The 13014-nt window shown below is 43.5% G+C and overlaps 1 protein-coding gene across 4 annotated transcripts in view; it reads left to right on the top strand.

The window, feature by feature from the left end:
* Window positions 1–8541: 8541 nt before the first annotated feature.
* Window positions 8542–13014, top strand: part of PAQR3 (progestin and adipoQ receptor family member 3) — a 29591-nt gene continuing 25118 nt past the window's right edge. For 2 of the 4 annotated variants that reach the window (XM_036412731.2, XM_036412722.2), the window contains exons 1-2: window positions 8553–8924; window positions 12240–12402. In XM_036412731.2, coding sequence (XP_036268624.1) covers window positions 8740–8924; window positions 12240–12402 — 348 coding nt within the window. In that variant the 5' untranslated portion in view covers window positions 8553–8739. Of the gene's footprint in view, window positions 8925–12239; window positions 12403–13014 lie in introns of all 4 variants that reach the window. The other 2 variants (XM_036412740.2, XM_036412706.2) reach the window with 2 other exon arrangements.

Genomic DNA, 13014 nt, shown 5'->3' on the forward strand with positions numbered 1-13014 from the left:
TATATGCTACAAGGTTCTACAAATCTGCCCAAGTCCTCTCTTCTGAGCTTCTGCCTCTTTCTTCTGTACTGTATTCCAGCACTGCCCCCTACCCACTATATGCTGCATGATAGTCTGCTCAAATCGATGTTTTTTCCACCAGTGATAGAGCCATGCACATACTAAAATATATATAATGGACTTTAATCTTCACAAACCTCATAGACTCTTTCTCTAGACTACAGCTTAGAGGATGGATGAGCAAGCAAAACTGCTCGGTGGAAGATGATGTGCGTGGATCAAATGGGGTTGTCTCTGGAAAGTGAGAACTCCCCATGAACCTCCCTAGGAGGCTCCCCAGCCAGCATTACTCTCTGTTCTGCTGCTCAATGACTCCTCTAGACGGGAGCAGCCCTGGGTTCTACTCTGGCATCTACCTCTGCATAGTGTAGCACCCAGAACAAGTCCTCTAACCCTCTGTTTGGGAGCACAGTCCAGGCCTATATGTAAAGGGGGAACTGTCTTTTCTTGCTGCACTACATGAGGTCATGTAGAGAGATTCATGAAGAGCTTCTTGAATGATTTCAGCAAGCACTAGTATATGCTAGATGCTATGCCAAGAGCAGGACACGAGTGAGATATGGCCTCTATCTACCCTTACTGTTCCAGACAATGATGTCTCAAATTGGTATATGGACACAGATGTAAAAGATACGCATTGTCATTCATAGGTTCACTAGAGGCCCAGTGTAGGAATTCATGCACGGGTGGGATCCCTTGGCCTGGCAGGCCATCAGGGCCAATGGGGGCTATCTAGCCCAGTCCTGATGGGGGCCAATCGAAGCCAATCGTGGCCAGTTGGGCCAGGGGGAGGAACATGGGAGGTTGGCCAGCCACAGGAGGTTGGCTGTGGGAGTGCACTGACTACCAGGGGGCAGCTCCTGCACTAAGTGTCTTCCCCCTGGTGGTCAATGCACATTATAGCAACCTGTCAACCAGTCGTTCAGTCAACTGGTTATAACAGTCACTTAGGCTTTTAGATAGATAGATGATAGATAGATAGATAGATAGATAGATAGATAGATAGATAGATAGATAGATAGATAATAGATAGATTCCTTCATGTAAACAGAAGAAGCCATGGGCTTCTTATTCATAGTTGGTTTATACTGGTTTACAAAAAATAGAAGTGGGAGATATAATTTTTGTAAATCCTTTAGAAAGTTAACACATTTATTGAACATTTAGTATGTCCTAGGCACTAGGCTTGATGGCAGGAATACAAAGAAGATAAAAACGACTTCCAAGAAGCTGATAGGAAACAAATGAATTAGAGAGTAAAGCAGCAAGAGATCGGTTACCGCCTCTTCCTCGAGTACTTGAGGAATTCATCCCTGGGAAAAACAATGGATCAGATCTTAAAAGATCCTTTCTTGCCTGGTTAAAAAACAGGAGACAAAGAGGAGGGCCAGGAATACCTCCAGACAGATGGAAGTAAAAAGGGTGATGATAAGCAGGAGGCCCAGATTGTGCCAGGCTTAATTCAGGAGAAATATGCCAGGATTTAGGGTCCCCTACAGCTAACAACGAGGCTTTATTAAAATGCACTGAGCCTTTGAATAAGGGCTCTGGGGACAAAGTTTAACTGAGAATAAAAAATGTAGGAGAGCAACATGAAAAGGGATAGATAGTAGCTAGAAGCAACGACCAAATCCGATTACTAACCTGTGTTCAGGGAACTGCTGGCTCAGATCACTGTCTTCCAGAAGTTCTCAAACATTATTGGGGTGGTGGGGGATCAATATGGTTTCTTGTAAATTATCCTGAGAGTTGGGTTCCATGATTGTGAAGAAAGATAGTCCTAAGATTGTGCTTTCTTTCCCCTTAACAAAGACCCTTGTAATTCAGATGCACATGATCAACAGACTACTCTCTTTGAGCTATATTAAGGAATCTGATGGATGAGGTAAAAATCCCAGGGCTCTGAGATCTGAAACCCTCGCTGTTTCAAAGGTCCCAGAAAACCAGGAGCTGTCACTGGATGTGACATGACTCAGCAGAACCACATACAGAGCGACAGAGCTAAAAATGTTCTACAGGTTTGCCCAGAAGCATTAAGAAATTCATGCAAGCCTACCAAAGTGTTTTTGTAAATACCATGGGATAGTAATAAAGAAATGGCTACTTCTGGGAATGCTGTTCATCTGCTTTGCTCTTCCATCCTGTATCTGCAAGTTTCTGAAGGGCTGTGCTCTCAGCGAGACTATCCACAGTCTGGGAAGAGATGAAGCAGCCCAGGCAATGGCCAAGAACAGTGACCTGTGCCTCCACCCAGGAACCAGTCAGATGTGACCAGAGTAACTTCCTCAAGTAAAGCTACCCTCCCCACTCTGAAAGAAGGAAAAGAAACGAGGTAGATAGCATTTCAAAACAAAGCATGGAGGAGAGAAGGAACTTTTCATCCATCTTCTGAAGCTTGCCTTTCAATAAATATTCTTTATTTCAGTTTTTCTGAAGAAACAGTACAAATCACTTTTTCTTTTTACTAAAGATAAAGGTAAAACTGCAAAGTCATTCAAAAAGTAATAAACTTAATCACTAGGTTTTCTATTTTAATTTTATTTTTTAATCTAAATTCTAATGGACAGGTTCATTCCTATTTAGGAACTTCAATTCAGATAGAGATAATAAGTGTATTTCTTTTTTAACTGTAGTAATACCAACTTTAAAGCCACTAGTTCCTCAGCCCAGTCTCAGTGTAAGGTTTAGCCAAGGTCTCCAGGGTAACATTCTGCAGGAAAAGGGTGACATCTGCAGGAATGCTGTGTCATTACATAGCAGAATCCACCGGAATTCTCAAAAATCCATTCTTCAGCACACAGATTACACACAAAGCAAGTTGCCTGGCACATAATAAACTCTCAACAAATGATTCTTGTTCATTGCGTGATGGTGGTGGTGGTGGTATATGCTCTTACATTGTATTTCTTGAAATTAAGAAACAAAAAAAGCCCAAGAAGACAGGTACCAGAGGCTATACAAGTTATTTAGCTTATTGTTGTTTTCCATAGGAACCCTTCTAGGGAGATGACAATCTATCCTGATTGTAGTAAAGACCTCATAGAAAGAAATTGCACAACCTCCCACATCCACCACAATCTTCAGCATGGCTAGGCTTGGGCAGTTAGATGTGATCAAGCCAGCAGAGGAGGGAAGTTGGGGGCGACTGAGCCTATAGGGGAGGGCAGTTAGGGGTGACCAGGCCAGCAGTGAAGGGCAATTAGGGGCAATCAGGTTGGCAGGGGAGTGGTTATGGGTGATCAGGCTGACAGACAGAAGTGGTTAGAGGCAATCAGGAAGGCAGGTAGGTGAGCAGTTGAGAGCCAGTAGTCCTGGATTGTGAGAGGGATGTCTGACTTCCCATTAAACGAGAACTTGAACATCCCTCAAGGGGTCCCAGATTGGAGAGGGTTCAGGCTAGGCTAAGGGACACCCCCCCCCCCCCGTACGAATTTCATGCAACCAACTTCTAGTAGTATATATACAGTATATTCATTCTCTAAGAGCTCTTCACTTCCTTCTTAGCTCTCATTAGAATTGCCATTAACTATATTTCTACCAACCATCTCTTCAAGAAAATTTAGGCTTTTTCTATCATTTTACCTCAACATTCTTTTAGCCTCTATCCATTATCCAGGTCCAAAGCCACTTCTACATTTATAGCTTTCATTATAGCTATATGAAATATAGCACCCCTCTTCCCCAAATCGCAATCTATATCAGTTCCCTAGGGCTGCCACAAACTTGGTAGCTTACTGCAATAGAAATGTATTCTCTCCGAGTTCTGGAGGCCAGAAGTCCTAAGTCTATAGGTTTTGGGGGTGGATCCTTCCTCGCCTCTTTCAGCTTATGAAAGGGGATTCCGTGGCTTGTGGCAGTATAACTTCAATCTCTGCTTCTGTCTTCACATGGCCTTCTTCTGTGCTTGTATATCTCAAATATTCCTCTCCTTTCTCTTATGATAAATCCAGTGACTGGATTTATAGCCCACACTAAATCCAGAATGATCTGGAGATCTTAAACTTAATTACATATGCAAAGACCCTATTTCCAAAAAAAAACCCACATTATATCCAAGGTACTAGGGCAGTGGTCGGCAAACCGCAGCTTGCAAGCCACATGTGGCTCTTTAGCCCCTTGAGTGTTCTAATGCCACTTCTTCAAAATAGACTCGCCCAGGCTGAAAACCGACTTTTGCGCATGGACCACGAAGTTTCAATCGCACTGATCCCCAGTAGGGGACATGCAAGAGGCAGCCGATGGATAATTCTATCTCATCATCGATCTCTCTCTCTCTCTCATCTCACTCTCTCTCTCTCTCTCTCTCTCTCTCTCTCTCATCTTCCTCTCTGAAATCAATAAAAATATATTTAAAAATAAATAAATAAGATGCTTAATTTAAAAATTAAACAGAAATGATCTAGAGACAACTGAAATGGATTATAAGTTATTGAAGTCAGTCAGAAGTCATTTTGCAACAGGCTTCAGGGTACATTCTTTATATATATATATATATATATATATATATATATATTTTATTGATTTTCTATAGAGAGGAAGAGAGAGGGACAGAGAGCTAGAAACATCGATGAGAGAGAATCATCGATCAGCTGCCTCTTGCACACCCCCAATGGGGATGTGCCCGCAACCAAGGTACGTGCCCTTGACCGGAATCGAACCTGGGACCTTTTAGTCCACAGGCCGACACTCTATCCACTGAGCCAAACCGGTTTCGGCCAGGGTACATTCTTAAGCATCTACCATTCTTAGTTCTTTACTATAGTGTCCTACCATTATCATAACACAGCTACTTTCTCTGTCTTTGATCATCTCTGGGAATCTTTCTACTTCTGTTTCAAATATCGGCTACAGGCTCTCTTCCCATACCTCCAGGTCAAATTCCCAAGAAACAAACTGATTACTATGCTTTTGTATGGACATTTGTGACAGGCTAACTCGATCCCCAGTAGGGGGCATGCAGGAGGCAGTCAATCAATGAGTCTCTCTCATCACTGATGTTCCTCTCTCTCTCCCCATCGCCCTTCCTCTCTGAAATCAATAAAAATAGATTTTTTAAAAAGAATGTCATATGGTCCCAGCAAGAATACATGTAGATGGAACCTCTTGAAGTGGCAGACACTCTCAGGCATGAATTTCCTCCACTAGACAATTAGAATTCCTGTACATAGTGATATTCAGCACAGGCAATGTACTAGGTACATAATAAGCTCTCAAATATTAACTTTAGTTCCATGGGTTAAACAAAAAGTTTAATTCCTTTATATGACATTTAATTCCATTGAGTCAACTTACCTTTTCATTTTAATCTACCGTGTTTCCCCCAAAATAAGACCTACTTACAGGTTTCCTTCTGAGTGAAATATAAGGCATCCTCCTGAAAATAAGGCCCCCCCCCCCCCCAGGTTAAACATGAGAGATTTGGTCCACTGATTCTGAAAGAAATGGAGTCACAAGAAATTCACCAGGAAATTCAGGAATTGGATTGTTATGATGATGTTCCAGAAGATGATGACATGATTGTCATTGAATAAATGAGTAAATTCTTGATACTGTAGGATTTACAGTTTGTCTGGTTTGTGTTGACAACAACTGTACTACCGTACCGTATACAGGTAATAAATTTCCTTCCTTTTCCTTTAACAATAAATGTGTACCGTATTCTTCTTCATGGAAAAATAAAGACACCCCCTGAAAATAAGACCTAGCGCATCTTTGGGAGCAAAAATTAATATAAGACACTGTCTTATTTTCGGGGAAACAGGGTATTAATATATCATCCCTTAAACTCTAATAATAGCTAACATTTTTTGGGTGTTAACAATATGCCTGGCATTTCTCTTAGAGCAAGCATGTCAAACTCGCAAACCACAATATGTAAGAAATATTTTAATAAAAATTTCATAACTTAATTTTTACAATATCCTGTTATACATAATCTATACTAATAAAAGGGTAATATGCTAATTAGACCAGGTCAACTGGCCATCTTCTAGAGATCCGACTTCCTTCCAGACAAAGCCATGGTGGTGGGGGCCGAGGCACAGGCAGTTAGGGGCAAGATCAGGCTGACAGGGGGTTAGGGGCAATCAGGCTGGAAGGGGAAGGCAGTTGGGGGCGAGATCAGGCTGGCAGGAGAGGGCAGTTGGGGACGAGATCAGGCAGCAGAGGAGGGCAGTTGGGGGTTACCAGGCCTGCAGGGGAGGGCTGTTGGGGGTGATCAGACCTACAGGTGAGGGTTGTTGAGGGTGACCAGGCCGGCAGGAGAGAGCCATTGGGGGTGACTAGGACACCAAGGGAGGGTAGATGGGGGTATTAAGCAGGCAGACAGGTGAGTGTTTAGGAGCCAGTGGTCCTGGATTTTGAGAGGGATGTCTGACTGCTAGTTTAGGCCCTATCCCACAGGGGCTGAGCCTAAACTGGCAGTCAGACACCCCCCGAGGGGTCCCAGATTGGAGAGGGTGCAGGCTGGGCTGAGGGACATCCCCCCACCATGCACAAGTTTTGTGTACTGAGGCTCTAGTTATTAATAATGAACTACAATGTTCACTGATGACTGATTACTATAATCGTGTTGCATTCATTTCCCTTACACACCTTACATGCAGGTGCACCATTTCTCTCTACTAATACTAGCAGCAAATATTTTAGCAGCCGATTGCCAAGTCATTAGTCTTGTACTAACTTGTTTGGTGTGCACAACAGAAAAATATTTCACTTTCAGAGAACAAGAAAAGTAGGTTTATTTGCGTTACGATTTTAATTTGTGCAGTTATTCAGTGTCTGGTAAGTTAATATTCAAGAAAAAATATTAATTTTTATTAAAATATTCTATTGTCTTATGCTGATGATTATTCATTTATTTCAGCTCTTTGTATTCAGCATGTCTCTACTGAAATAAACCTACGTTTCTATGAAAATTGAAATTTTGTTTTTTTGCGACTCACATAAACTTAAACCTTGTTTATTTGGCCCATCTTAGTCTTTGAGTCTGACATGCTTGCTTTAGACTCACATGTGTCAAACACAAGGCCCGCGGGCCAAATCCGTCCTGCCAGGCCTTGCAATGTGGCCCGCACCGTGCTGTCATCACTGCACTCCGCTGCGTTTCCATCACAATGACAGTTTATGACTGTTCAGTAAACCATTCGGCCCACGATTTAGGCTGGATTTTAGATTTTGGCCCCTTCTCTGATTGAGTTCAACACCCCTATAAGTTTAGAGTATTACATATATTCACTCATTTAATCCTCACAACACAAAGTATCCATATTTTATTAATGTAAAAACTGATACACGATGACATTAAGTACTTGCACAAGGACACATAGCTAGTAAATGGTTGAACAAGAATACAAACACAGCCAAAACCAGTTTGGCTCAGTGGATAGAGTATCGGCCTGCAGACTGAAAAATCTCAGGTTCAATTCCGGTCAAGGGCATGTATTGTACCTTGATTGCGGGCACATCTCCAGAGGGGGTGTGAAGGAGGCAGCTGATCGATGTTTCTAACTCTCTATCCCTCTCTCTTCCTCTCTGTAAAAAATCAATAAAATAAAACAATTCAAACCCTGGTAGTATGGCTTAAAAGTTCAGAACTTAATCATTAAACCACACCACCTTACAAACTTTACTATCCTATCTAATAAAAGAGAAACGTGAAAATTGACCACACCTCCACTACGCTCACAAGCCACGCCCACCAGCCAATCAGGAGCGAGTATTCAAATTAACTCAACAAATATGGCAGCGGCCACAGAGCTGGAGCAAGCAGGAGGCTTGGATTGTCCCCAGCGATGGAGGAAGCCAAGCTTCCTGCCCGCCCTGGCTGGCCCTGGCCTCTCTGCTCAAGGCTACAAAGTTTCAACTATAGAAGATAAATAAACCCCAACAAAGATGGTGCAGCCACAACCAGGAGCCAGCCAGAGGCTTGGGTTGCCCCCGGATATTTAGTTGTCTTGATTATTTCTGGTTTCATTCTGTTAGGTTGAAGGACACGCTCTGAATGGTTTTAGTATGTTTTGAGTGTGTTGGGGTTTTCTTTATGGCTCGGTGGATGCTCAGATTTTGGAACATGTTCTGTGACCATCAGGTTTCCTCTATTGCAACTCCATGAAAGGACTAACCTTAGAAACCTCCAAGTTCCCTTCTGCCATTAAGTGTGTGAGATTCCTTGGAAACATAGAGAAACCGGTGAACACTTAGTTTTTGTCTTCGAATGTTTTCTCATTGACTTTTCAAAATTTAACAACTGTTGCTTCTAATTACAAACAAAAAAAAAAGAAAGAAAAGAAAGAAGAAAAAAAAACCACTTGTATTCCCCTGTGCAGTTCTGTGCTTTTCTTACCTAAAAAGGGAGACACTGGCAGTGACCAGCGCAGTTCAAGGATCCCGCCCCAACACAGCCACCGCCGCGCACGCCGGGCCGGCCCAGCGAGGGGCGGGGCCTCCGCGGCGTGATGACGTCGGGGGCGGGGCCTCCGCCGGACCCCCCGTGCGCTGACGGCCGCGGCCAGAGCGCTCGCAGCCGGGCCTGGGCAGCGGCGGGCGCCGGAGGACCTCGCACAGCGCGTCCGCGGGGGGCTCCGGGGCGGGGGCTGCGGCGGCGGCGAAGCCCCCTCCCCGGGGAGGCGGAGCGGAGCCGGGCGGGCTCCCCGCGGGGAGCGGCGGCCGCCGGGGAGGATGCATCAGAAGCTGCTCAAGAGCGCGCATTACATCGAGCTGGGCAGCTACCAGTACTGGCCGGTGCTGGTGCCTCGCGGCATCCGCCTCTACACCTACGAGCAGATCCCCGTGTCCCTCAAGGACAACCCGTACATCACCGACGGCTACCGGGCCTACCTGCCCTCCCGGCTGTGCATCAAAAGGTACCGTCCGGCCGCCCCCAGCGCGCCGCCCGGCAGCCCCTCCTCCCCGCCCACCGCCCGGCTTGTGTCTGCTCTCCCTGCCGCCTTCCCCGCTGCTCCCCTCCCTGTGCTTCCCTTTCCTCTCTCCACCTCTCCTGCCTGTTACCTTCCCTCCTCCGCGCTGTGTGACCCACCGAGTAATTAATAATAATAAGGATAGTAACTGGGACCCTAATGACTGGCTCTGGCGCTCTGCTGTGTACAAAGGGCTTTCACATCTTCCATTCCTTTTGGTGCTGAGGGGGTGACAGGTTGGACTCACCCCACTGATGGTGGTTGAGCCCTGCTTGCCCCCTGTGTGTATCTAAGCTTTATCTTTAGAGCAGCCCTATGGAAATGCAGGTGTTTGGGGTCAGACAAATGCCTGTGTCCTAGGAAACAAGTTCGCATGTTGAGGAAGCCCTGCTTCATTCATCCAGCAGGTCCTGGGAGCCCCTGCTAGGTGACAGGCCCTTCACCAGGTGGTGCAGAGAGCAGCAGACAAGGCCCCGGTTCTCATGGGCTGCTAAAGTCCAGCCTGGGTGGCACACATGAGAGAGATAATGACGCTATTACATAATAACCGTTGTGAAAAACGCTGTGTAGGAAAAGGCACTCTATAAGCAAGGAGAGACTATAACGGGCACCGCCCTCCACTAGAGAACTGTAGGAGCAACTCCGAATTTCGTCATCCAAGCCTCGAACACCCTGGAAAGCCTGGGCTTAAAAAAAAAAAAAAACACACACACTCACAACTGAAAAATTAGTGTTCTAAGCCTTCCAAGAGCTTCCTGTGGAAATTCACTGTGTGCACTTCAATCAGGACCCCACTTTTAAGAGAATTACAGTGCAGATGTTGGCCGGCTCCAGGTCACTGTAGAGACAAACCCCAGTGCTGGAAAGTGGGCTGTTGAATTGCTCAAGCAGCACCCACAGGTCTGGTTCTTGACCTTTTCAGCATGATCCTTCCCCAGTTCCTTTGCCTGCCTCGACAGTGTTTCTGTGACTCACAGTCACAAGGTAACAATCACCGTCTGTCCCTTTTTTGCTTTAATGGATGGCCCATAGGACTTCACAAGTTGAATCCTACGTAATCTTTTTCTCTCCAGTGCCTCCTCCTGTGTATAAGGTATTACACAGGAAATCAGAGCTAAGCCCTGCAGGTAGTGAATTGCCTTAAATATTTTATACCCACCTAGCAGTGATCTAATTATTAGAGTCCAAATCTTATGTATTGAGAAATGTAATCTAATTCTTTGGATCTTGGGCTGTTGAGTCAAAAAAAAAAAAACATGGGTATCCAGATCTACCACTTAACAACTGTGGGACCTTGAGGAAAAGTTAACTTCTCTGAGTCTTATTTTCCCCATTTGTAAAAGTGAGGGTGATCATAGTAGCTGCTTCAGCAAGCTGTAAGGATTAAATGAGACTGTATATGTGAAATCCTATACAGGGCCTACGCACTCAAACAAATGGTATTATCATGGTCATCAAAGCTAACCAGATGTTGATGATTGAGATGATTTTTTTAAAATATATTTTTATTGATTGTTGAGAGGGAAAGGGAGAGGGAGAGACAGAAACACTGATGGTGAGAGAGAATCATTGATCGAATGCCTCTTGCACACCCCTTACTGGGGCTGGGACCCACAAACCAGGCTTGTGCCCTGAATCGAACTGTGTCTTTCTGGTTCGTAGGTCAACGCTCTACTATTGAGCCATGCCGGCCAGGCTGATTATTGATTTTGAAACTGAACAGTCTGGGCCTAACTTCTCATAAATTAAGAGTATGTTGTCTGTTGTGGATATTCTCCTAAGTGCTTTTTCCACCAGCTTGGCCTTTTCCGGTTTCAGCCTTTGCCCCTCTTCTTGTTGCTGTCAAGCACGGCCAGGATAGATCTTAGATATAAGGAGAGGCATTGTGTCACAATTGTTCTGCCAGGACTCTGTTAGTTGGAAAGAACATGCCAGGATTGTATCTGTCGGTTCAGTTAGTCCAGTTAGACTGAGCTTCACAAAATGAAAAGTTCTGAAGCAGCAGGCAGAACATAGCATTGATTGTCAAAACAGACCTGTAGTTAGATGTGTCCCCTCACATTCCTGCATCCTATCCCCTCCACACACAACAGTGTAAGTAGTCTTTATACTTGATGCTTGTACTGATAAAACATGAACTTCATGATACATGATTCACTTTATCCTTGGTCGTTTGACAGTGTGAAACTCTGCTCTTTTTTTGTTGTTGTTGTGCAAAGATGGGAAACCATGGTGACTGCTGCAAATAAGGATTCTGAATCGGTAAACTAAACCAAAGGCTTACTTTAGAAAGATTATTTTGCAAGAGAAATGCAAGAATATTTTAATTTTTTTAGTCATGATGTCACCTTTCAATAAATAATCAGGTGAGTTCTGTCCACAGCAGGAGAAACACTTCACAAGATTAAGGAAGGAGCCGGAAGGAACTTGCAGCATCATCTAATCCAGCTCCCTTAGAAGATACCCAAGCCAGAGAGGTTAAGTGACTTTCTCATGACCACAGAGCTGATTTGTGGCAGAGGGGGTGAAGGGACAGTAGGCCTGGACTTGGTACGCCAGCCTGTGCTGCAAACCAGTCAGTCAGCAATAGTAACCTCCTATTGTTCCTAATAAGAACGTGCCACCTGGAAACCATGGTTGCAAAACAATGGTTTTGAAAAGTTGTTCCAGCATGCCTGTCTTATAGGTCTTTCCAGTGAATCCATTTTTTATTTATTCTGCTTCTCTCAAACCCATTTAATTCTGCACTTAACAAGAACTAAAAAGGTATTTTAAGTTGTGTCTAACCTAATACTTAGGTTTTCAGACACCTGTTATTGAACATCAGAGTATGCTAGCTAATATCCAGTTTTAATCTGCACATTTATTTCTGTAGACATTTAGCATCTAATTGGAGCAAGACACTGTGCTTAGAACAGTGGTGTCATACAGATGAATGGTGCCAGCCATCAGGGAGTTAATAGGCTGGTGGTTGAAATGGCATTTATACATAAATAACTCTAATACAAGGAACAAAATGATCAATATCATACTACAGGTGAGCATCAAAAAACCTCTAAGATCCTAGGATTGGTTGTGGAAAAACTAAGAGATTAATTAAGCCAAATTATATATCAAATTTATAAAGGCAAAGATGGGGTGAAGGGCTTAAAGTGGTGTTAGGTAACCCAGGAAAAATTGTTCCTAATCTTTAAAATGCTGACAGTGAGTGAGCCACTATGATTCTGAACTTCATGGGCTTTGTTTTGTTTTGTCTTTCAGTTTGTTTATTTTATCTAATGAGACAGTAAACATTTGGAGTCATTTGCTGGGTTTCTTTCTCTTCTTCACACTGGGAATATATGACATGACATCTGTGTTACCTTCAGCAAGTGCATCCAGAGAAGATTTTGTAATTTGTTCTATTTGTCTTTTCTGCTTCCAGGTAAGTTATTCCATAAACACTGTTGGTGGGAAAGAGAATTTTAGTCAGACAAGTCTGGGCAGGTGATCTTACTTCACCTCCACTTGCTTTAAAAGCCCCCAAATTGCGTATTGGATAGCTTAATCACTTTCATAGTATAAGCGCCAAAAGTATGTTTTATAAAAGTGTATTTGGATGTTATTATTAGAGTGTATTAGAAACCTAATAAGTTTTAAAGATTGAGAACATTTCTTTGTTTCATTTTCTCTTTCCCTTTATAGACATCTCTGCTTTAAGATTAATACAATGATAGGAAACTCTGATTGTACTATATTTTCTGACTGAAGTAGAATACTAGTGGCTGCTTAACACTTGTTTGAGAAAATGTCTCATCTTTTTCCAACTTATACATCTGTGATTTTTGTACTTATTTCTATACCATCTTAATTTTAACGTCTTATTTAGCTGGTATTGATCTTTTCTGTTGCTTTGATGTTAATGTCCTTTAGTTCTTGTATACTTGCCTGGTTTCAGATACTTACTTCAGTTTCTCTCCTCTCTACCTCTTGCATTTGTTAGTTCTTTAGCACTTTCATTTTTCTTCAGACCTCTATAAGAGTGCCTTCAGCAGTT

Source organism: Pipistrellus kuhlii, unplaced genomic scaffold (assembly GCF_014108245.1).
Source record: "Pipistrellus kuhlii isolate mPipKuh1 unplaced genomic scaffold, mPipKuh1.p scaffold_m20_p_1, whole genome shotgun sequence".
Classification (NCBI taxonomy): Eukaryota; Metazoa; Chordata; class Mammalia; order Chiroptera; family Vespertilionidae; genus Pipistrellus; species Pipistrellus kuhlii.